Source organism: Artibeus jamaicensis, unplaced genomic scaffold (assembly GCF_021234435.1).
Source record: "Artibeus jamaicensis isolate MK-2021 breed Jamaican fruit bat unplaced genomic scaffold, CSHL_Jam_final contig_452, whole genome shotgun sequence".
NCBI classification, from domain to species: domain Eukaryota; kingdom Metazoa; phylum Chordata; class Mammalia; order Chiroptera; family Phyllostomidae; genus Artibeus; species Artibeus jamaicensis.
The window spans coordinates 10,385,688-10,411,764 of record NW_026521837.1 but is presented as its reverse complement, the minus strand read 5'-3'; the positions used below and the strand labels follow the sequence as shown (position 1 = coordinate 10,411,764).

Here is a 26,077-nt window from a genome sequence, read left to right as displayed (position 1 = left end):
CCTGTGTGGGAGCTTGGAAAAGATTGGCTCCATGACTTGGGGCCACGCCTGCCCAGACTTACGATGGCAGCCCAGCAAAGTTGGAAGGATATTGGAGTGCTGGCAAGTGTAGCCGATTGTAGGAGGAGTCAGAAATGGGGCTGTAAAGAGGACTGGCACAGGGATTTAAACCCAGACACAGCAGCCACGTAAGGAGAGGGAACCATGTGGCTGTGGCAGTGCAGAGAGAGAGCCACACGCTTTTGGACAGAGTGGGGACCCCTGCAGCTGGGGGTAGAGAGAATCACTATGCACCTTTAGCAGAGAATTGCCAATCCATTTTGCCAGAGTGGTGACCCTACCCTCTCCACAGCTTTGCGGGGAGATTTACAAAACCAGAGTGCAGATCGCTGCAGCTCTGGTGAAGGAAAGAGACTTTGCCTGGAAAAATGGGTACAAATAGCTCTTGCCAGTAGACCATGAGAAGGTGCCACATGCTGTAGATTAATCAGAGATCCTGCCTGGACAGCGACACACTGGATGGTGGCAGGAGCCTGGATCCTAGACATTTGCTTCTTTTTCTGAGTTACTGTACCCTGAATTAGGGCAGGGGGAGAAGGAAGTTCTGTGGGCATCTGTGGGTATCCAAAAGGACTTTGATAGTTTAATGGGAACATTGGGTCACTACTTTAAGTCTGTGTAGCTTTAAATAAACCTTTTCTTTCCTTTTCACAAATCTCTGGCATTGAGAGACATCTTTCCAATTGGCAGTGGACAATCTAGCCCAGTAGGTAGCCTGGAAGGTATCAGTATACCATCCTTGGCCGGGGCGGGGCGGCTGTTGTTCTGTAACAGTTTTTGGCATCCCTGGTGGGCCAAATATTGACCCCCCCACCCCTTGGACCACCATTCTGTAACAGAATCACAGACTTCTACTTCTTTTCCTGAGATATGGTACCCCTGACTGGGCAGAGGAAGAAGGAAGGATTGTGTGCGTCTGTGAGTATTCATGAAAATACTAAAGTCCTTTAGAAGACAGTTAAATCACTACTCTAAGTCTGTTTAGCTTTTAAAACTGTGTGAGTCTGTGGGTATTCTAAAGGACTTTAGTCTGAATAACTTTTAAATAAATATTTCTTTTCCTTTTCACAAATCTCTGGCATTGAGAGATATCTTTCCTCTGGCAGTGGGCATAGCAAACCTAGTGGGGGGTCCTTTTGGTAACAGTATATCGTACACCCTCTTGTCTGTTCTGTAACACTTGAAATAAGTTTCTTTCCAAAATTCAGTTCTATTTGACTCTTCTTTTTTTCTTCTAAATTTGAAAGAACTACCCATTCTTAATCTCTTTTTTTTTTATAACAACTTCTTCACTATTTACCTACAATCCTTTTTCCTTCACACTATTTAAATAAAAATGTTTTTCAAAGGTCACCTATAATCATCTCATTGACAAATGCAATAACTTTTCCTTAGGGCTAATGGGTTCCACTCCTTCATTCCCATCAATCTGATTGTGTCTCACTCTAAATGTTCCAGGATAACTCATGACTAAAGATGCATTTATTACATTGTCTCAAAACCTGTCCACCTTCTTAGGTTCCTGATTTTAAAACATTAATTTCCTTGAAACCCCACTTGAAACATAGGACCCATCTCTTTAGGCCACTTTTCAATGTCATCTCATTCAATCAATTCTCAAGACTATTGATTCAAATATCACTTGGAGTTTCTTATTTATCCTACTCTACAGTTCTAAAGAATTATGCAACTAAAACTTTAAAATTTTTACTACATGTGAACATTATGCATTGTATGTACTTACGAAACACAGTCTTCAAAAATAACTGTAAGTGGGAATTATTCTATTTTATAGATAAGAACAATAAAAATAAATAATTTTAAGTGGGTTGGCTAGGGCTACATAGCTAGTTAGGCAGAAACGGAATCCAAATTCCATGTTCACACTGCCACTGTAGTCTGTATCTTTCTTTAGGCTTGACTTTGAAAAATTTCACTTACCAATCAGCATAGGAGATTGTTCTGCATGGTATAGGCCCAGCTCCCACTCAGAAAGGCCAGTGGAAAGCGAGGTCTGATACATAAGGATCCACGCCCAAAGATAGGTTCTCCCATGGGGAACTAGGCCTGCATTGTACCTAGGCTGCTATGAGGCTTGTTTTTGCTAAAACTCCCTCACCCTGAATTGAGGCAGCAAACGTTTACTGCATATATTTAAAGTAACTTCCTAAAATCTGTGCTAAACCTTCCAAGGGCGAGTGTAACCAGTTCAACCACTTTTCCCTTTACATTTTCGAATATCCTTCTTTTTTTATGTAATTAGCAACATCTTCTCCTCTGTTTTTTGTAAAAGGTAACCACCTAAAGCCAACCTGTGCATAGTAAATGAGGACCATCCTCAATGTAATGTGCCCAGAAAAGCAATAAAAACTTGTTAAGGCAAGGGTGTTCTCCTCTTGAGAGAGTGGTTGAGGAGTTCTCCCCTTGAGAGAGTGGCCATGCTGTCCCTTTTCCTCCACAGGACTCGGTAGTCCATGTGAATTTGTCTCATCTCATCCACAATACCATGGACACTGCAGGCTGGTGTCCGCATCAAATGCGGTACCATCTTAACTTCCTGTTTTGGCATCCAAAATTTTAGGTTAGATAGCCTGTGTCTCCTGTCTCATCCTGCTCCTTGTAAATTTCCAGCTCAGGATCTTCATTCACAGAAGGATACCCTTACACCATATTGCCTTACATCCAAATCCTGGGTATGGGTTTCATGTATTGCCTTAAATGTTGCCTCATCAAGCAATATATATTTTTAAAGTAATTAGAATTTGAAGTTAATGGACTCATTGATCATATAATGTTTTTTATTGTTGGGTGGACACATGAAAGTTCAACCTTTTATTTATCTTATGTTACAGTTTTGTGTACTCTATTAAAATAAGGTTGTGAAAAAGCCAGGTGGTGAAAGACAAATACCATATGATCTCACCTATAAGTGGAACTTAATCAACAAAACAAACACGTAAGCAGAATACGACCAGAGATGTGAAAATAAAGAACAAACTGACAGTAATCAGAGGGGATAGGAGAGGGGGATAACAGGGAAAGGAGGGGCACGGTTGTCAAGGGACATGAATAAAAAAAAACATATGGACGAGACTGAAGTGGGGAAGGATTGAGGGTGGGAGGTGAGGGCGGGTGGGGTACGGGGTACTTGTGAGGGGAAAGTGGAGATAACTGTACTTGAACAACATAAAAAAATGCAAAAAAAAAATAAAAAGAAATAAAATAAGGTTTGCTACAAAAATCAAATGAACTTTCCTAATTTTCTTTACCTAAGCATTTTATTTGCTTTTTATCATCTCTATTACAGTTAGAAAGGGTATGGATAGAATTGTAATATAGAGGTATCAGCTAACTTTTCAACAAAACTTCATGGAATGACTGTACCTGAAATTCTGGTCCTCTACAAATATAAAATATTGATTTTGTCAGTAAGCATTTAAGGCATCGATTAAGTTCTGGGACACCAAATCCCACTACCCCAGGTTGGCCAATAGATCTGGAACCAGTGCTCACTAAGATCCATTTGCTGTGGCTGCCTAGGACAACAGGGCTGAGTGCAGGATTCTACGTTTGCTCTGGAAATGGCAAAAAAAAAAACCCAACAGTACTTACAACACATATAAGTCATATTTACCATTTACATACTAACCAAATTACTAGAAACTGGCATATTAAATAATTGTTAACATTTATTTGCAGCACACATACCTCCCTTGTGCTTAAAAAAAGCGAGGCTCACAATCTTTCCAGCCTCAAAAAGTGATGTAGAGAATGGGAGCAAAAAGAAGGAGGTGCATAATTTAAAAAATTATTTCACACTGACCATGGTAAGGTGTGATAAATCGTGCCTGGTATACTAAAGAGAACACCTTTCTATGTTTGCATGTCCTTGCTTCCAAGTTTGATGTCTTTCTTTTCTAATAGATGAACATTGCCAAATTCTAATCCTCAAAGTTATCATTAAGTCTACTGTAATTAATCCCTTTGTCTTTGTTTTGTTCATATAATTTAGTGGAGAAAAAAATGTAAATGTAATCACTCTTGGATCCATTTATATTGTAGACTTGCTTTGATAAGTCCATAGAAAGTTATAATGTGAATTTTTTGAAGGAGCCAAGACTTCCCTGTTATCTCATAAAAAATAAAATTTTGGCATACTTCTAAATGTGGGTAACCTTGCACACTATCTACACACTTCATTTGATTACATTTTAGATAACAAGTTTGTTTTCTTTATTTTCATTCCCCATTGGGAGGTGAAGAGAGTAACATAACTCTTTCCTCTCTTTAGTTTTTATTATTTTATATATTTTATGTTTACAACTTGTCCTTAGTAGTCTGTATGTTCCTTGGGGATTAAAACTATGTATCATTCATGATTGTATTTCTAGTGATTCTTTCCACATTGCCTTGCTCAGAATAGCTTTAAACATGCTGGGTGAAAGAATGAATAAATGAATAATGAATTAGAGAAGAACTTCAATTCCTTTAAATTAAAGGTTAAAGCAATTGTGATTTTATATTTCAAGTAAGAGTATAATCCTCACTATGTTTGGGGATTTTCTTGTTCAACTTTGCTTCAATAAATAGAATAGAAAGAAAATGTTGAATCCATTCAAAAAGCTCACAGAAAAGAAAACCTAGCAAATAAGATGCTGCAAAGGCAAAAACTGTTAAATTAACTTTGGGCTAGTAGAATTAGTTAGAAGTAAACTATCCAACAATATCAGTATCCCAGATCAGTTGTTGGAGGAGGAGGTGAGTCGAATCTGTCTTATTTGGAAATTTGGACTCAATGAAACTGGATTCATAGGCACCTAGTTCTCTGCTGGGTACCCACCTTCTGAGAGTTACAGAGAGCTCCCATCAGAAAATTTAAGTCTGATGTTCCGTCAGGCCTCATTACTAGAGGCAAGAGCTGCCATTATTATTTTGATGAAGTGGAAAGTGAAATAAATTGAAAACTTCCTCATTTGCAAAAGAACCCAAAAGTATATGTTGGCTAGTACAAAACTGCCATTCAATTTAATAGAATATTAAAATAGATAAAAAGCTAAGATTTGGAAGCAGTTCAGTAATAATAGGTAACTGTGACACAAGAAAACTTCAATCGAGTCAGGAATGACTATTTGTCTGTTAGAGGGTTTTTTCCAAGTCTAGTTAAATTAAAATTATTTTTTCTCATAGAATTCCATGCTATTGTAAAAACCATGTCCATATACATCCGATAAATTTTTGAGCGACTGGCTACTAGCTACTACTTGATGACCCATGATTATTGGGCCTTTGAAAAGAGTTGCAACTTTTATTATAGAATCCAGCACTGTTAATTTTTGTTATCACAGGATCATAGAAATATTTTTATTGTAGTGAAATCATCAGTATAGTCTTTCATTCTCTCCAAAATCACATGCTTTATGTTAGAGAGAAAAAAATACAATAAGACACAAGATGCCCTGCAGAAATAATGGCCCCATACTTCCCAATCTACTAACACCCATTTTATTCACTGGTGCTGGAAACATTTAAGATTCTTTTTCATTTAAGAAACACTGATCCTTTGTTGAAAGAAGTAGCAGATACTATGTGAAAAATAAATATATCTCTTCATCTAACACCTACCATACAAAAGAATCACTTTCAGATGTATTTCAGATTTAAATGTAAATAAGAGAAAATTCCTAGAGAAAAATATAGAGTATATCTCATGATCTTGGAATAAGAGACTTTCTTTAAAATAGGAAAACAAAAAAAATGCTAACTATAATAACAGCAAATTAATAACCTGGACTACTTTATAAATAGGAATTCATGATAATCAAAATCACCATTTATAAACAACAAGCAATGGGAGAAGGTATTTAAAATATATTCATTTGGCAATAGACTCTTATCATTAATAAATATAGAACTCATACAAACCATGAGAAAAATAAATAAAAATGACTTGAATAAGCACTTCATAAAAGAAAATAAATTAAAAAATCAACAAATAAACAAAAACAGTATATCAAGAAAATACAAGCTGAAAACAAAATATGAATTTGATATATACTCACCATTATAAATAAAATGAAGGTAGAAAATAAGTATTGGTGAGTTACTGGAAAATTGAAGTGTTGCCTGTTGCTACTAATAGGAGTCCAAATTGGCATAAATACTTTGGAAAACTAGCTGTTAGCTCACATTAATAAATGACACACCTGCTTGCCTCTTGAGCTAGCAATTCCATTTCTAAGTATAGACTCAAATAAAATCCGTACATACACAAAGAGGTGTGCATAGATCCACTATTTGTAATGGGCAAAACTAGAAAAAGAAATCATCAACATAAGTTATAGAAACTGTGGCTTATCATGCAAAGAAATACTTTGGAGCAATTAAAATGAATTAACTTTCCCTACATATTTGAACATGAATAAACCTAATAAACATAATGCTGAGCAAAAGGGAACAGGCAAAACAGTGCACACAAATTTTATTTACCAACAGTATAAAATCAATCACAACTGGTTTATTGTTTGAGCAGTCACGATGGCGGCTCTCTGAGTAGTTATAACTGGGTGGAGCACAGCAGTGGAATCTGGGAGAACTAGTTATGTTCTGTTTCTTGATCTGACTGCTGGTTGTATGGAAATTAGTTGGATTGTACAAGTAACAAATGCATTATTCTTATGTATATTATATTTCAATAAAACGTTTACTTTGAAAATGCATAGCAGTCATGTACAATCACAGTATTATTAGAGAGACCCTCATGCAATGGGTGCATTGTGGGAAAAAATACTGTCATATGTTTCCTTTAAAAATAGCATTATGCTGGCCTCATATTAAAAACTGTACATTGCATAATGTCTCCAAATAACTTTGTTGGTAACAGCTGAGTTATTTCAACAACTATTAAATAACTATCACAGTGATTTGAACGTTTAGGGTATTCCTTTGATGATGAAGAAACTTTGTTTATCCAGTGAGGCAAGATTTTTTCAGTTGTTTCCTAACCTTCCTGAAGGCTCATTTCCATCAAGCTGCTGATATATTCGAAGTAAGTAACTTTGCCTTTTTGTTGTTTGACAAGACTGAAGTTCTCTAGGATATACTACAATGGAATAAAAATGATCTCATCCAGTATGTTTAAGGAATAAGAACTAATACCCTTTTCTTGTGGCAGAATAAAAGCCTTTCATGTAACAGTAGGGTTCCTTTCTGAAAACTTGAAAAAATACAAATACAAAATGATATTCATTACCATGTAAGTAATAAAACCTCCTGTTTTTAAATAGTTGATTTTCTTATTTCAAACCTGAAAACCAAAAGCTATGACCAACTTATAAGTGATATTTGTAACCTCTGGAAATGGTATAACTTACATAGCATTCAATATAATATTTTCTCTATATAAAAACATTGTTTTTCAAATTATCATCCCACTATATATTTAAATCAGCACATGAGTACTCCTGTTCCACCGTATTCATTTTAAGGACACTTATACATACCCTGTGTTAGCTGGTTGATTTACTCAGCTGAAAAAAAAAAAAACTGCAGCATTTTCTTAAAGCTTTGAATGAGAGGTGGAACATTAACTCTAAATATGTAATGTATTAAATTTCTAAGACTTCCAAGGGAGAAAAATGAATTCAACGCCACATAACTGCTCCAGGGACAGAAATAAGATACAAACAGAATCGATGTGCTCATTTTCTTCCTTAGAAATTAAATGACAATGCTAAATGAGCAATTTTTTAAAACTTGAACTTTTTACTTTTAAATTAGTATATCCCTTGAATATTTCAACAACTTTCCATGACACCCTGTAATGTATAGGAAGCAGTAAAGGTCGGAGTTCCACTATTACCCCACCTTTTTTTTAAACCAGATTTTCTCCCTCTACCTCTTCCTCTCTTAGGTGCCTGACTGTCTATCTTTCTTGTGACCATTAGTTCCTCTACCTTTCCTATTATCCCAATCCATCAGTTTCTTTCTATCTTCACTTGCCTCTCTATCCATCATATAATCTAAGGTAAGTCATTCTACAAGTACATCTCTTAGGATCCAGCAATGATGTATCCCCTTTGACCTTCTGACTACTTACTTTACCAGTTTCAAACTGTGTGTGTCCCTTACCATCCACTATCAGCATTACCTGCAAAGGAGTTGAGCAATGCTGCAGGAAGTGAGAGACCAATATTGATTGATTAGACCTAGAGAGGCTTTTAGTTTTTATAAATGTAAATTTGGAATTTGGACAAAATGTTACATGCTGTACTTTCCAAATCTAAAATGACATAAATCAATATATTTCGTAAAAATTGTAGCAATGGTTCTTGAAAAGTACTTTATGTTTGTTTAGTTTTCATTTCCAAAAATCTGAAAGATGATTCTGGAACTTTCAACTCAAGGAAGTTAAAGGAAGCAACCCCAAACCCCATCAAAATGTAAAGGATTGGATAGGTATATAAACCAACAACCCTAAGGAAAAAGGGAAAAAGGCCATAAGAAAAGTGTCTTAAAATAAATTACTGAAAAAAGAAAAACAGCCCTGGCTGGTGTGGCTCAGTGGATTGAGTGCCGGCCTGTGAACCAAAGGATCACCGGTTCTAGGTTCCATTCCCTGTCAGGGCACATGCCTGGGTTGCAGGCCAGGTCCCCAGTAGGGGGCACAAGAGAGGCAACCACACAAATCTCACTGATGTTTCTCTTCCTCTCTTTCTCCCTCACTCCCCCCCTGTCTAAAAATAAATAAATAAAATCTTAAAAAGAAGAAAGAAAAACAGATGAAGCAGTGATATAAAGATGGTAGGAAGAGACATAGACTAGATACCATCATAAGGGGCAGAGCAGACAGCCCTCTCATCCAGCAAGTCCCAGAAATTTTGATACTTGCAAATACCAAGTCAAATGGAGGGCAGAAGTAAGAGGGAGCCCTGAAAAGTTGGGGAGTGCTGTCGATTTGTCGGTTCTTTTTACTTGTAGTAGTTATGTTCTATAAATTTCTCACGCGTACTGAATTAGTAAATACTGAACCATACTCCTAGGGAAAATATAGGGTTTGACCCCTACAAGCCTTGCTACAATAAAATACTACAAATTGGGTAGTTTAACTCAGCAAAAGATTATTTATCACAATTCCGGTGGCTAGAAGTCCAAAATGAAGGTGTCAGCATAGTCCTTCCCTGGTTGCACTTCTCATTGTATTTCTCCCTGGTGGAAGGGGAGGGGCTAGGGATCTCTGAGAAGTCTCTTCAGCCTTTAGAACAGCACTAATCCTGTTTACGAAGGCTCCACCCTCATGATTTAGGCACTCACAAAGGCCCCACCTTTTGACACCATCACATTAGGCAAAGGATTTCAACACAAATTTGGGGGGGACATAAAACATTCAAATAATAGCATCTCGAGCCATTATTGTTGAACTCATGGCCAGTGGTGCTATAACTCAAGCCAGAATGTATCTTATCTAACACAAGGACTTTTTCAGTAAGAAGCATCGCAGCCTGCTTCTGCCTAGGAAGGTGGATGGCACTTCAGCACTACATTTGGAGTCCATTTTAAACAGTGAAATCACCAAGAAAAGGCACAAAAATATAAAAAGGACGAAAAAGGACACATTTACAAAATAAAAGTTGAAACTAGAATGCAGAGCATGGATTTGCTTTACCTGAGCTGGGAATACGGGGAATTGGTAACTCAAAATTTTTCACAGTGCATTTTAGTGAAGGACCAAAAAGGTGTCTCTAGTATTACTTTTGCAGTTACAAATAAATTTTAATGAGTAGGTGAATCTGCAAATGTAGAATCAGTAAATAAGGAGGATCAACTCTGCTTAAGTGTATGCTGATTTTCTCACACAGTCTCCTGAATAACATCCCTGAGAGCTGACATTCATCCTTAAACACACATACCTACAAGTCAAACTGTTTTCTGAAGACTCAAGTGGACTTCTTGGGAAAAATGAGGCAACTAATGTTGGCATTATTATCCTAGAGCAAAGATCTTATGTAAACACACATACAAAATCTAATATTACCTCCAATTAGTTGACAATGTCCCATTTGGTCAATCTAAAGGCAAGCTTTTCAGTGGACAAACTAACAACCTGTTTTCATATGCACAACTTTTAATAAACTTATTATTGATTCATCCTTAAACATGAGAACAACTGCAATATGGAAAAGATGAAGATAAAACAAGGAAAAATACCTTATAAAAGACAGATAATTTGAGAAAACACTAGAACTTAAAAATCCTAACTAGTAACTTTTGAGAACTTAAAGAAAACATTTTAGAAGTTAAAATAAAAAAGAAAAGGCTTTATCAAGCATCTAGTAGAATGGATGGTTAAAAAAATAACCCAGTTAGATGCACTGTCGTGAAATTTTAAAACATTAAGGTCCCTAAAAGGTTCCAAGATACAAATAACAAACTACCTTCAAATAAATAAGGATCAGACATCCATTGAATTTCTTAGCAGCCAACTAGGCGCCAGACTAGAATAAAATAATGCTGTGTCAATGTTCTGAGGCAAATGACTTTTAGCCTAGGGGTTTATAATTAGACAATTTATTCATGAATGATTAAGGTAGAATAAATATATTTCATTGAAAAAAATAAAGAAATCATAAATTCTACCTTTACATACTTTTTCTTAAGAAGTAACTTGTGGATATCCTCCAGCAAAATAAGAAACTAGAAGACGTGAAATCCAGGAATTAACACATCTGATCCAGATGAGTGATGAAGGAAGGGCCAGAAGTAGGGCAGGGGAGACAGGCCTCTGGAAGGGGAGGCTCGGAGCAGGAAACAGAGATTCAGGGGATTTATTATTAAATATATCAACTTAGAATTCCAGAAGCCAACAAAAATAAAATGAAAAAAAGTAACAAAAGTTATAACTCAAACAAAAACCCTAAAACTGAGTAAGGAAAAACCCTAAATCATATCAATACTTCACGGGGCAGAAAAAAACATTTATAGTGTTTAAAACAAACACATTTATGGAATTCCAACTTTTATGCCTACAGATTAGAAAACATATGCTCTAACATTCTCAGTATGCAAGCAAAACTGTGGACTGTGGAAGTCGCCAGGTAGAGGAGTGACAGCTGTTGTGGACACTGTCCTCTCTATAGTAGACAGCACAGGTGTGAAGGTGCAGCTGTGTTATTTAAAATTATTTAAAATCATGTTACATTGAGAGGAGTTGTGAGTATTGGTGAAGCAAATGAACTAAATCTTCATTTTTATCATATCAGAAAGGAATTCAGTGGGAGATAAAATAATAAGTCAACTAATAATATTGATCAGAATAAGTAAAAATAGGACAAAAATGCAAGAGCTAAGAGCAATTCCATCTATTAACGAAATACTATATAGCTATCAAAATGATAAAGAACATTTCCTATATATCAATGAAATATGCTTCTAGATGTTACTAAGTAACAAAAATCCAGGCACAGAGCTTGTACCTCATACATCACTATTTGTGTAAGAAAGAGTAAAGGCTGTGTGTGTGTTTATGCATGTGTGTGTATGTGTACATGGGGATACCATACAAGACACATTATTTAACTCCTGATAGGAAAATCAGGTGCTTGAGGAATACTGGCAGGAGGTTATCCTTTAGAACCTTTAATTTTTTAAATATTCATGAAACATAATCATAGGGATGCAAAGTACAGCATAGAGAATACAGTCAATAATATTGTAATGACTATGGATGGTGCCACGTGGGTATTTAAAGCATTAGAGGGATCACTTTGTAAAGCGTTTGATTGTCCAAACACCTTGTTGTACACCTGAAACTAATACAAAGTAATATTGAATGTAAATTGCAATTGAGAAAGAAGAACCTTTTATATTGAAACCATGTGAATATATAGAGTAATTTCAAAAGTGTTGAAAGACAAATACCATATGATCTCACCTTTAACAGGAAGCTAAACAACAAAACAAACAAGCAAGCAGAATAAAAACAAAAGACACTGAAATAAAGAATAGGGGGACAGTGAGTGACCAGAGGGGAGAGAGGAGGGAATTTAAGGGGAAAAATGGGAGGGATTTAGAGGAACAAGTATAAAGGACACAGGGACAATAACTAAGGGGGGTGGAAATGGGAGGGAGGTGGGGAGCACGGGGCGGGGTGGGCTGGGATGGGAGAAATAGACAGAAAACTGTATTTGAAAAATAATTTTAAAAAACTTTAAAAAAAGTGAATACAAATTAAATTTTAAAAATTAAAAATAAGTAATTTTTCTGAAAAGAATAACTGAGGTGAAAAGAGGTGAGCCATGGAACTCCCATTTTTTTGTTATAAAACCCTCAGTTGTATTTGGTTTTTAAACTGTTTCTTTCTTTCTCTTTTCCTCTCCCTCCCCCGCCCAAACTGTCTGCCTAATGAATTCTTACTCATTATGCAAAATTCTGGGTGAGGCAAATTCTCTTTGAAACATCCCGACTCTGGCCAAGTTCCCTGCTGAGTTAGTCAGTTCTATGGGATTTTAGAGTACCATTTACCCATTAGTATTACAGCATTTTTATTTCACATTTCATTATTTCGCTATATGCCTGTCTCCTCTACTAGACTGTGATGTTTTAAGTCAGGAATTATTCTTTGTGTCTCCAGACTTTTGATGATGCCTGCCTTTTGAATTCCATGCTACTTGGTCTTTAAATGAATTACTTTTAGTGCTCGAGGTCAGCCTATTCCCTAAGTGCAGAAATGCTTCTAGAAGGCAATGGGAGGGGTCTGAGATCAGCTAACTGAGAAACAGGAATAGCTATACATGTCAGAGAACAGTGTAGCCAGCTGGCTTAGCATGGGGAAGGTGGTGGGTTCACATTCTTTCTGTCATTCCTACTTCACTGCTTGAGTCCATGAAATAAATTAAATCCACAGTTTGAATACATAAAATCAGGGATTGCGAAAGGCAACTGAGTAGGAAGAAAAAAGGTGGCTGGGTAGAGGAAGAGAGAGGTCTCTCAGGAAAATCACATTGATTTCATGTGTACGAGAACAATGATACAAGTAGACTATTACAAGTATCAAAGTCCAGTTAGGGAAAGGGGCCATGGCCACAATGCAAGTCAAGATTATATTGGTTAATTGATTATCAATAATATAAAGATGGCCAAATAAAATTCCTTTGAAAAAGTCTGGACTTTTTTTTATCTACTTGAAACAGCAATTTCTTTACTGGCCATGGGCAGCCCTTCCCTAAGAGCTTCATGAGGGCTAATACTCTGGGATCTGGTCTCATCAATTATCCTCTGATCTTCAATGTCACTGGTTGCTTTCTTAGACCCTGTGTAAAAGAGCTTCAGTTCCCCCCCCCCAAGAAACAAAACTGATTTTTCTGTTTCTGATATCCATTAACATTAAAAAAAATTATCCATTCATTTTTACTTTCATCACCAAATTCCTTGAGTAGTCAACATACCCAACTTCCATTGATTCTCTCCATGACCCTTTGCAATCTTTCTCTAGTCTCTGCCATTCTTAAGAAATTTTTGGTTCCTCAATATGAATACCTTTTTAAAAGTCCCATCCCAAAATGTTTAACTCTAATAGCTATCCTTTCTTCTACACACTTAGGATGCATAACATACCACTATGTGGGTTATCTCCCTACCTTTGAGACTATCTTTTGTCCCTTGCCTGTATATTTTTTTACACTTTGCAAAATTAGTAGAGCTTCCCTGAAATTTCATTTATAGCCCTTACTCCTTTATCCTTTGTAAGTTCACCTTCAGAAATATCTCCCATGTTCAAGGTTTTAAAGGCATCTCTGTGCCAAAAAATCTTTTATCTAAGACTTTTCTGTGATACTACCTCTTTCTAGCACTTTTCACTCCAACTTTTTGGCCTATTCATCTTATTTTTCTTTTCACCATAATATTCATTTTATTTTTCTTCTCACCACATATTCACCACACAGAAATCTGTCTTTTAATTCACAGATAAATGTGTTATTGCTAAATGACTACACTTCTGGGCTTTTCAATCTAATATGCTTCAACCCTTATTTTACTGGATGATTTGTCAGCAATATCAAGTTGTTATTATTTTTCCCTTTGCTTTTGTAAAAACTTTTGTACTTTTGTAGTTTTTTAAATCTGTCTTACTTTTACCCTACAAGCTTAAGTTTTTCCCGGTTTCCTTTGCTACATCTTATTTCCCTGCCTGTGCTTGTTCTTCCGTATTGTGCTTCCCCTTACTTGACCTATTCTTTCTTCACACATTGTAGTGCTTTACTGTATGTTTCTGTTTAGGCTCTCAGCTTTCTTCAGTATTTGAATAATGTATGCAACTGCTTACTGCCTATCTATTAACTTGAGCATAAAAGCTCCAAGGATTAAATAACATACTCAACCTGTCCAACATAGACCTCTTCACCTTATCTCCAGACCAGCTCTTCCTCATATATTGCTTCACCTCTATATTTGCCTCCTTGCCATGGTAAAAGTCTCTACACCCCCTCTTTTTTAAGGCATATCTCAGGATATTTCATTCATCTACATTACAAATTTAGTACGTTGAAATCAATGTATTATTCCCATTTTACTGATGATAAAATCAAGACTCAGAAATGTTAACTAATTTGCCAAAACAACATGCCCATAAAAAGGCTGAGATAAACTTGTATTTATCTGTTATATGCCACATCTTTTTTGTGAATTCCTACCTAGGACACGAAGGCCAGTTCAAAGGTGCCTTCTTAATGAAGCCTTCCCAGATGCTTCAACCTGATTTATTAATAGTTATAAGATTCCAATTTATAGTGCATGTCTTTGTGCATTTCCGTTCAGCCTTCTAGTATATTTTGTGTTTCTTAAAGGAAAGAATCAACTCCTGTAATATAGAAAATATTCTTTCAATTGTAGAAAAATCCGGTTGTTTAATTTCCTAAACTAGAAAAGGATCGAAGTTCTGTATTTGTTCTTAAACTGCATAACAAAGTTCTCTATTAGAACAAAAATGGTAGTATTGGTATTTTCCCAAAAGTTTTATTCTATTAGTGATTTATATTCTGCTTCAGTTCCTTGACACCAATTATATTATAGAGTGTTACAGAACTTCTAACACATTCTTAATTTGGAGGCCTTAGAGCAGTACTTTAGGAGCTAAAGAAAGCATAATATGGAAGTGAGAAAAAAGTATTACTCAAAGCCACCAAAATTTAAAACACTAATAATAAGACCCATGTGAAAGTGTGCAATGTCATGACCAGTTCTATCACTATTAAGCCGTAAGACAAAATGACCTGACAGTAATACTTTGCAAGGCAATAGCAAGCATTATAGAACACAGAGATGTTACAGAAATCATTAAAATGTCTTAATTGTATTTTGACAAAGTTTTGAAGCTTCTAGCCACATAAAGAAATACAATTAAAATTTTGAGGCCGTAGTACCATAAAATGTATAGTGGTCATCACTTTGCAGAGTTTCAGAGAGTTTCAATCATTTGTCTTGGTACAGAGTTCACGGAGCAGAAGTAAATTTGCTATACATTTTTGTAAAAATAATCATGTTCAGGCAGCAATAGCCTGATTCAAATAAATCTTTTCTCAGAAGTAGAATTTTAACCTGCAAAAATATTTAAGGATTAGCTAGAGAATTTTGCACTTTTGAATTCATTCTTGAGCTTGTTAGAATCATTCAGGTCAACAGCACTTGTAAACCATTATAAGCTTTTTAAATATCATCCTGAGTACACATATAAATGCAATCATTCAGTCGTTTTCAGCAATTAAGTGGACAGTGCAGGGTACATGCGATGAGCCAGGAGTTCACGGTGCTGCTACCTCCACTAGTGTTAATGAGAGTTGTGTACCTAATTCCCTCTCACTGCTCTTAATTTTCAATACCTGTGCAGGCTCTATTCCAACACATTTAACTTCACACTCTAACCCCACCCCTTGACAATTTTCCTTACCTCAGTAATGAAGGATTTGGCTGTGGCGGGATTCATAACAAGGATGGCTCGCCTAAGAGTGTCTCGATAGCGATTCAATTCCTCTATTCTCATGGTATCAAAGAGAGTGGTGATCATTTTATTGATGTTGTTTTCTACCTTTTGAAGTGCAACATCCATCCCCTGCTGAGACACTTTGTCCAAAAACTCCTGTATTCCACGGATATCTAGGAGCAACAAAATCCCATGAATTAGAGCACAGAAGGGAGATAAGAGCTATTTCATTTATATCACAATAGCTTATTATTCAACATTGTAGGCTGTCTAAAACTACAAATTGAGTAGCTGGTAAAACTCTGATATATGTTTCAGGTTTAGTGTGATTTAATATGCTTACATAAAGATTTAGATATTATTATTTTTATTTATATTTTGTTTTACTTATTTTTAAAAATATAATTTATTGATTATATATTATTACAGTTGTCACAATTTTCCCACTTTCCCCCCCCTCCATCAGGTACCTCCTTCATTCCAGCAATTACCCCCACTAACTTAGTTCATGTCCAAGTGTCGTGTATATAAATTCTTTGGCTTCTCCATTTCCTATACTATTCTTAAACTCCCCCTGTCTCTTTTGTACCTACCAATTATCCTTCTTAATCCTTACCTCTTTTTCCCCAATCTCCCCCATCCCCCTCCTAGCTGATAGCCCTCCAAATAATTTCCATATCTATGATTCTCCTCCTGTTCTAGTTGTTTGCTTAGTTTTGTTTTGTTTGTTTGTTTGTTTGTTTTTAGATTCAATTCTTGATAGTTGTGAATTTGTTACCATTTATTTTAATGTTCCTAGTTTTTATATATTTTTTTAGATTTTATTTATTTATTTCTAGACAGAGGAAGAGGAAAAGAGAATGAAAGGGAAACATCAATGTTGTGTTGCCTCTCCAATGCCCCCTACTGGGGACTTGGCCCACAACCCTGGCATGTGCTGTGACTGGGAATCAAATCAGAAACCCTTTGGTTTGTAGACTGGCACTAATCCACTAAATCACACCAGCCAGGGTTGATCTTCTTTTTCTTAAATAAGCCCCTTTAACATTTCATGTAACAATGGCTTGGTGATGAACTCCTGTAGCTTTATCTTGTCTGGGAAGCACTTTATCTGCCCTCCCATTCTAAATAATAGCTTTGCTCGATACCACAATCTAGGTTCTAGGTCCTTGCTTTTTATCACTTTGAATACTTCTTTCCAGCCCCTTATAGCCTACAGTTTCTTTTGAGAAATCAGCTGATAGCCTTAGGGGAACTCCTTTGTAGGCAACTCTCTGCTTTTCTCTTTCTGCTTTTAAGATTCTCTCTTTATTGAACACAGGCCTGCAAACCAAAGAATTGAGGTTCAATTCCCAGTCAGGCATGTGCCTGGGTTGCAGGCCAGTTCCCGGCAGGGGATGCACGAGAGGCAACCATACGTTGATATTTCTCTCCCTTCTCCTCTAAAGATAACTAAATAAAAAAATCTTAGAAAAAAGATTATCTCTTTATTTTTAACCTTTGTCATTGTAATGGGTATGGAATGCAGTTCAGAGTAGAGCATAGCCTGAGATATCCCAGGGGCCTCCACAAGTCGAGCTTGGGATCTGGGAAAAGCAGCAGCACAGGGATTGAGAGTTATTTTACATATCAATAACATCAAGCTAGCTTCATAGTCTGCTTGGGCCAGGGAGATGGGCATCACTTGGACCCGTGATGTAGCTGAGAGGCAGCTCCCCACAGTTTCAGCACCTGTGTGAGAACTTGGAGATGATTCACTCCATGCCAAGGACCCACACTTGCCCTTACTAACAATGTTAGCTGAGAAAGGCAGAAGAAACCAGACTACCAGCAGGTATAACTCAGTGTGGGAGGAGTCAGAAATTGGGTTATGGAAGAAGATTCACGCCAGGATTTAAAACCAAGTGCGGCAGCAATGCTAGGGCTTAACCACACAGCTTTGGGAGTGGGGAGGGGTCTCTTTTGACCACAGGGCCTAGAAAGCAAGAAAGCAAGATGTAGCAGCTATGTAAAGCTCTGTCTCCTGGCCTGGTAGTTACAAAGGATGCAGAAGGATTCCCCAGTCTGCCATGAGGATGCAGTTTTGGATTACCAATGGGAGCCTAGGTGAGCTACGGACTTCTATTTTCTTTTCCTGAAATATGGTACCTACTGACTGGCCTGGATTGGCAAAAAGAGGCAGCAGTGAGTGAGTGAGTGAGTGAGTGAGTGTTTTAAAGGGACTTTGAGATTTAATGGAGATATTCTACCATTACTCTAACCCTATATAACTTTTAATTAAATAGTTCCCATACTTTTTACCAAACTCTGGCATTGAGAGCCACAATTCCTACTAGCAACAGGCAAAAAGAATGTAGAATAACAGAAGACCCCCCCAGAGGCCGGGGGTATTTTCTGTAACATCAATTTAATTATGATGTGCCTTCGTGGGTCCTCTTTGGGTCCAGTTTTTTGGGATTCTTTGTGCTTCCTGCATGGTATGTCTATTTCCTTCACCAAATTAAGAAAGTTTTCTTTCATTATTTTTTCAAATAAGTTTTCCAATTTCTTGCTCTTCCTCTTCTCCTTCTGGCATCCCTATGATTCAGATGTTGATATGTTTGGTGATATTCCAGAGGCTTCTTATACTATCCTCATTTTTTTGAATTCTTGTTTCTTCTTTCTGTAATGTTTGAATGCTTATTTTTTCCTTATGTTCCAAATCATTGATTTGAGTCCCAGCTTCAGGGAGGCCCTTCACTGTTTGTTTCCTGGAGATTTTTCTTTATTTCACTTGCCATAACCTTTTTTTCCTCTATGTTGTTGCTGTACTCACTGAGCTCTTTGAGGATCTTGATCAACAGTGTTATAAACTCTGCACCTGATAGGTTGGTTTTCTCCATTGTTTAGTTCTTTTTCTGGGGCTTTGTTCCATTCTTTCATTTGGGCCATATTCTATTGTTTCCTCCCTGTATTTGTTTCTGTGTATTAGGGTGCTTTGATTCTCTGTCTTAGTAGCATCGCCTGTTGTAGAAAAGGCACCCGTGAACTTTGTGGGATGGGGCCTTAGGCAATTGCCTGGACAGGGCCAACCTGCTTCACTGCTTTATGGCTCTTTATGGGGTAAGGACTTGGAAAGGGGACAGTGTCACTGCCTGGCTTTTGGAAGTTTACCTAGTACTCTCCCTGTTTTCAGTCACTTCACCCATTCCTGCTATGCAACCGGCACACTTCCAGCTGTTGCCCTGGTGCTGAATCCCAGAGTAGGTGGGTTTGCATCCGTCCTAAGACTCTGCAGGCCCTTGAAGCAGAGTATCCTGAAAAATCCAGTAGTTTCTTCCACTGTCCCAAACCCCACTGATTTTTATAGCCAGAAGTTATGAGGATCTAACTTTCCAGAGCTGGAATTTTGGGCTGTGCAGCCTGGCCTGGGGTGGGATCACCCACTCCCAAGGTACCCCCTCCCAATTTTTACCCACCACACTGAATGTGGGACCACCTGTTCCACTGCTGTCGCCACCTCTCTGTGCCACCGTGTATCTCCTTGCCTCTCCACCCATCTCTGTGTCTCTGTCCCTTCTACTCATCTGAGTGAATGTGGCTTCTTTAAATCCTTGGCTGTCAGACTTCCATACAGTTTGATTTTCTGACAGTTCTGGGTGTTACTTGTTTTAAGGTTTAGTTGTAATTCTGTCTGTGGTTGCAAAAGGAGACAAAGCATGTCTACTTATGCCTCCATCTTGACTGGGAGATCTAGACATTATTATTTTTAAAGTGAATATCTTTCTCTTTACTGAGCGTTCCAAGTTATCTCACCTGTGGAAAATGTTAGGCCAGGCTCCTCACTTGCCTAAAGGAAACATGAGATAAGGAAAGTGCATTTCTTATTTTCCTCAGCATTAAAAGTGATATCAACTTCAGGGAAAACATGGGTATCATTTATGGCAGTTGAATCTGAATCAAGATTACTAGAATTTATTTTAAAAAAAGGCAACAGTATCACTAAACCTGACACTTACAGCCTAAATAGAGAGTTTTGAGAGGTTATCTTTAAAGGGTCACAGGCCACTTAGACCACATAGCTTCATTTTTGTTTATTGCATGAGAACCACTTCTTTAGCTCAAATCTGGCAAACTTAATAGGAGACAATTTTCTTATTAGAAGTATGGGGAATGTACTTTGCACGTGAAATAAATTTTACCAAAATATTCACACACCCATTCCAAAAAAAGCAAGATTTGAAAGCTCATCAAATAAAAATTGTGTCCATTTCACATTTAAATAAAGAGGATAAAATCTGTCTAAATAAATTGTTTAACAATTTATACCTGGATATACTGCATATTTAAGTAACAATACATTTCTGAAATGTTACAAATATCTCTCCCCAGTACCACACTCATTATTTATAGAAGGGATTTGAACATTGATAAATATAATTGCAAAAGATACCTGGCAAAATAATATCTTAACATAGCAGATTAGCTTTTTCTATGTAATAAACTACATTCTTTCTGTATGTACCCATGGCATAAAATATTTAAAAAGAAAACTAGTGAAGGATAAAAAGTAAATAGGATTGTGAGTTGCTCATTGTGAATAGATTATATCTTGAAATTCCTAACTGTGGGCGATTGCACACATTGAAATTTGCATCTCAGGGGGCAATAATTAGTTCATGTATTTTTCAATACATTAACAATTAAACACAATATATAATCTATAGAACAAGAAAACAAATAGCCCAAGATTTGGAAATTGGCATATGCTCATAGCAAACATTTATACTTGCAATATTAAAATTAATTTTAAAATTTTACTTTTGTATTAGTTTTAGCTAAAAACAATTACTACAAATATGTATTCAGTTATCTGGTAACCCTCAAACACTTCAGGATAGATAACTTCATAAATTCTACCTTATTTTCCTTATCCTTAATTATATTATAAACCCAAGATGTCAGGATCAAGCAGCCGGAAAGAACAAAGCCTCATCAAGAACAGAACAAGAGATAAAGGAGTTGGAATAATAAAGGCATTATATACTCATTAAATGTTCAAGTCAGAAAGAACTTAAGGGTGTAAAATATTCAGGAGTGGATTAAACCGAGGGCTAGATCTGATGCAATTCACAGCTACAGGTAGACATCTAATAGGACTGTGTGCACACTTAAAAAGGCATTCTCAAATTTCAGTGTGACTCAGAGTCATTTAGAAATTTTATTAAAAATATAAAAGACTGGTCCCCACCCCAGAGCCAAACTTTTCTCCTGGGTACTATTAAAGAACTATGGTAGCCAGAATAATGACCTTCCAAAGATGCTCAAGTCCTAACCTCCAAAACCTGTGAATATGTTAGGCTACCTAACAAAGGGGATTGAAGCTCCAAATGGCATTAAAGCTGAGTATCACTTGAACTTAAGATGGGGAGAGAACTCTTCATTATTTGGGTAGGTCTAGTGGAATCATGGGATCCTTAGAGTTGGAAGAAGGAAGAGGAAAGTCAAAGGGAGAACTGACTGCTGGAGAATTAATTGATTTAGGAAACTTTAGAGAGGGGCATCGTTGTTGCTCTGAAGTGGGGCCGTGCAACTGAAACTGATGTAATGTAACTACCTGGTGTTACCCAGTACATTTAATTAGAAAAAAATAAAATATTGTCCGCTGGAAAAAAAAAACATTAAGATTGTGGTGGGGAGCAGGGTATAAAGGGAATAAATAGTAGTAGAAAAATATATTTTAAATTGTTCATAATAATAAAAAATAAAAAGAAATATAAGTATATTAATACCTTTTCCAATAACTTTTAATGGTTTTCTGTTACTATTTAGTCTAACTATAATTGTCCTTCAGGCCCAAGAAAAACCTATGAAGCTACAGGATACCGACTGACAGGGAAGCGGGTGCTGAGATCCAGATAGGAGAAGAGGATGCTTACCAGGGACTGCTCTTGGCAATAACACTTATGAAACCAGGAGGAGACAGCAGGGTCATCAGAGGAGAGCTGTGAGACCTGCACAGACTTCGGGAGTGATGGCTTTCAGAGTTACCACAAGTTAGGGATGGCTGAAGGGGAGCCTTTATGGTCCTGCAAGGACTTGGGTTTGGTAGCTTTTGCTGATAAATGAATTCAAAGTAGTAGAATATATCATTTTTACCTACTTGTCATAACATGTACTAATGCACTAATGCAAAAGAAATTGTTCTGTAAGATGCTTGGAAAAATTATATATTTACTGATGCACATTGAGCTAAATGAGAGAACTCAAAGCTGGAATGTGGCCAAATGAGTAATAAACAACTTTAAGGCTGTCTAGAGAGAGAGTTAATAATATAGTCATTAGACCTTAGAAAACCCCCCTCTGGGTAATTGTAAACATTTTCAATCAATTAAGAAGAATATGTACATTTTATGGGCCTTGATTAAGCCTACATCAAGAATTCATGGAATATATTTTGTGACTTTTAGAAATTCATTCATGAGGATGATCATTCAATACTTAATTCAAATGGGTCCCACCACATGGCGATTTAATTGTAAGGAAAAGGTGACATACTGAGTCCTTAAGGGTGGTGATTAAGAACCACAAATCATTCAACTGTGTATTGACCCTTAACTTGGGATTTCTAAATCAGTGTTTTTAGAATGCAAGGGAGCCCATCAGTAACTCATGTAGTATTATGTAAAGTTGAGTTTCTTTCATTTTTTTGTGTGTCAAAGTATATATTTCTCTACGCAGATTAACAAAGAAAGAAACTTGATTATCTACATATGTATATAGAAAAAGATATACCATATTTTGCCATATATAATGCACACTTTTTTTTTGCCCAAATTCTTTAGGGAAAAATAAGGATGCACATTATACACGGATAGAACCTGAAATACTTTGTATCTGTTCTTGTGTTCTATAATTACTTGTTACATAAAATTTCTTATACTATAATATGTTCAAAATAAATGTAAAAATTCCTTTATAATACATAAAATGAGTATCTAAATATAAATAAATAGACAATTGAATAAAAAATTAAAACAAAAGATTTTTTTCTGAAAGTTTGGGCTAAAAATGTGGGTGTGCAATACACACAGCAAAATATGGTACTTGATTTAGTCATTTCCATGATAAGCTATTTTATTTTATCAACAACTATTATGCATTTTTAGGCCTCTGATTTTCAGAAATACTGAGTTTAACAAATCAGAGCAAAGATTTATACATAACCAAAAATCTTGTTGTAAAAGAGAAAAGACTAAACTAAAATGTAAGGAGAATGTCAGAAAGACTAAGGACATAAAATAGTTTATGCCAACCAAACAAAAAGAAACAAATTCAAACTGAAGAAGTATATGTTTTAAGAGCAATTTTTAAAGGTTGACTTATAAAGACAAATATTTATAATTTTAAATATTTAACATTAAATATTTAATAGAATTCAGTTTAATATTAAATTAAAATTTAAAATAAATAACCTAATTTAATTAAAATAATCTAATTGATATTTAAATATTTTTTCTTCTAAGTAAGGTTTCCTTCCCATTGCAAAGGGAAGCATTTGTATCCATATATGCCTATTCTTCATTCGGAGAATCACCATGTAATTCAGCTGTAATTGACAGCAAGCTGTGTCCCTGACCAAATTATTTGGTTCAAGGATTAGCACAGGACCCGGACAGGGAGGGCCTGAGATCGATATATGGATATGTGTCCATATAGATGATATTTGGTATATGGACAAAGAACGGAAAGGGTCATTCTTTAGTACAATAACCCGTAAGGATTTGCTTTGGGTCACCAATGCCATCCGTCTTGCCTGGGATGGAGCCAACTGTTGAAGTGAAGAAGGGATGAGGGTATGTAAGTGGGCACCTCACTACTTTCAAGAAGATCATGTCTCTGTCATCACCATAACAAGCTGCTTAGATACCTGTTATTATCATCCTTATCATCCTTCCAGTCTCCATAACTAGAGCTATCAAAAAGATCTACCACTAGATCCATGCCAGTATCAGGCTGGGATCAGTATTGTTTCAGGCAAAGGAAATTAAAGAACCCAAGTAGCTCATTTGATGAAGAGGAGTTCGAGCTTACTGATTACATCACTGTATTCAGTTCTCCCTGCCCTGAAATCCAACTGTTCTCTGATCAGTAGTCGCTGAGTAGAATCCTCACACTAAAGCAATCTATCTGCTTTTATTTTATTTTAAGGGCCACCTACTCCTATAACTTTCTGGTTTCTGTATGTTGTCAGTCCCCCCATTCCAGAATGTAGCCATTACATTCAATTAATTCCTTGCTTCGACCTCTCTGATAGCCTGCCTAGACTACTGTCAGTTTTTAATAATGCTCCCAGAATACCATATTCTACCTACTTCACCAAAGCTAGGCAAACTGAGAGTGATGCACAATGTGAAGGGTAGGGCAATATAATGAGTAATGAAATAAGGAGTGAACATCCAATTTTTAAAATGCAGAAATTTTAAGGATACACAACAAGTAATAAGTGTTTTTATTTTCCTAAAAAGAGGTAATGGTTTTACCTCTCTCATGTGAGCCACAAGAGCAGGTGACACGTTGTGTAGTCAGCACACATGTCAGATAATGTGACTGAAAAACTAGGATAGGGATAAAGGCATTTAGAAATGTAGAACACCTGAAAAGCGCATCCTGTTGAAAAAGGGAACTTGCTCTTGGTAATTAGGCAGAAAAAGACTAAGTACAGAGAAAACTAAATCATCATTTTCTTTACTTATCAGTAAATTATTATAAGCAAAATGATTATTTATGTATTTACTGAAAACGGGTAATTTTGTCCGATATAAGTGCTTTAACATTCACATAAAAAACGTTTTGACAGTTTAGGAATGTTCAGTGTCCATTGTGAGGTAGGCTTCTTCAAAATATGAGTTCTCTCTCCCTTGGAGTGTTCTGGGTTCTGCCAGGGCAAATAATGCTACCAATCAAAGACACTGAAGTAGCGACCTGCTGACATTTGTTTCCAAAATGTTTTATCAAGGAACAAAGCTGGCTTTATCAGAATGATTTGGGGAATGTTAAAATTATGTTGCTTGTGCCTACCTTGCAAATATTCTGATTTCAAGGGTTCAGGATGAGACCCAGATATTATGATGATTAAAAAGCTCTTCTAGTCATTCTGATTTACTACATTAAATTCTAACCTTTGCCCTATGACTCCATAATCCTTAAGAGATCCTGGTTCAATTATATTGTTTCTATTGCCACTGCAGGCTTGAAGTCATTACTAAAGAAATTTGCTAATGACTCTCTTTAATAAAGAAATTCTATATACTTAATTTATAAGCATTTTTATTTTATAGTTGTTCATATCTGAATCTTATGCTTATTTTTATAACATCAAAGTACTCTAGTATTGAAAGCAATGGTATATATTAGTCTATCAGTGTTTGAAGTCAGGCTTCTTGACTTTCATGTTACCTGACTTCTTACTACCTCAGTTGTTTCATTTATAAAAATCATCGTCATCACCATCATCATCACCATTATCATCATGACCATCATCTACCTAGGGCTGCTATGATGATGAAATGATATGATGCATGCATGGCATTTACAACAGAGTCTGGATACAATAAATGCTCTCTATAATAATTAGCCCTTGTTATATTTTGGGGTGACAGTTCACTGCAACCTCCTGATGCTCATTATATGTGGCTAGGAGTACAGGCTCTCATCAGACTTTACATCTCAGCTTTGAGACTTCTGACACTTTGCGAATGAGTTACCCATCAGTTGCTTCTGTCTTCTAATTGTAAAATTGTGATAATAATATTACTTACTTCATTAGACCTGTTGAGGAGATGGAATGGTACAATATACAATATTTATTCTTGTCCCTGGCAAATAAAAACATTCAAGGATATTATTTTAAATGTTTTTATTGTTGCGAGACTTGTTCACATTTCCTCTTTATTGGATCAGTTGTCTGCCGTATTTTATGAAAGTTTGGTTGGATTTTGAGAGGCAACAATCAAGTCAAAGTCTACCCATAAAGCCTTTGATTACTGCTGCTGAAATTTAACACTC

General features: G+C 36.3%; 1 protein-coding gene across 1 annotated transcript in view; it reads right to left on the bottom strand.

Moving 5' to 3' along the window:
* Positions 1 to 26,077, bottom strand: part of GRID2 (glutamate ionotropic receptor delta type subunit 2) — a 1,451,106-nt gene that overhangs the window by 700,309 nt on the left and 724,720 nt on the right. The window contains exon 4 of the mRNA XM_037162687.2: positions 15,998 to 16,203. Coding sequence (XP_037018582.2) covers positions 15,998 to 16,203 — 206 coding nt within the window. The remainder of the gene's footprint in view (positions 1 to 15,997; positions 16,204 to 26,077) is intronic.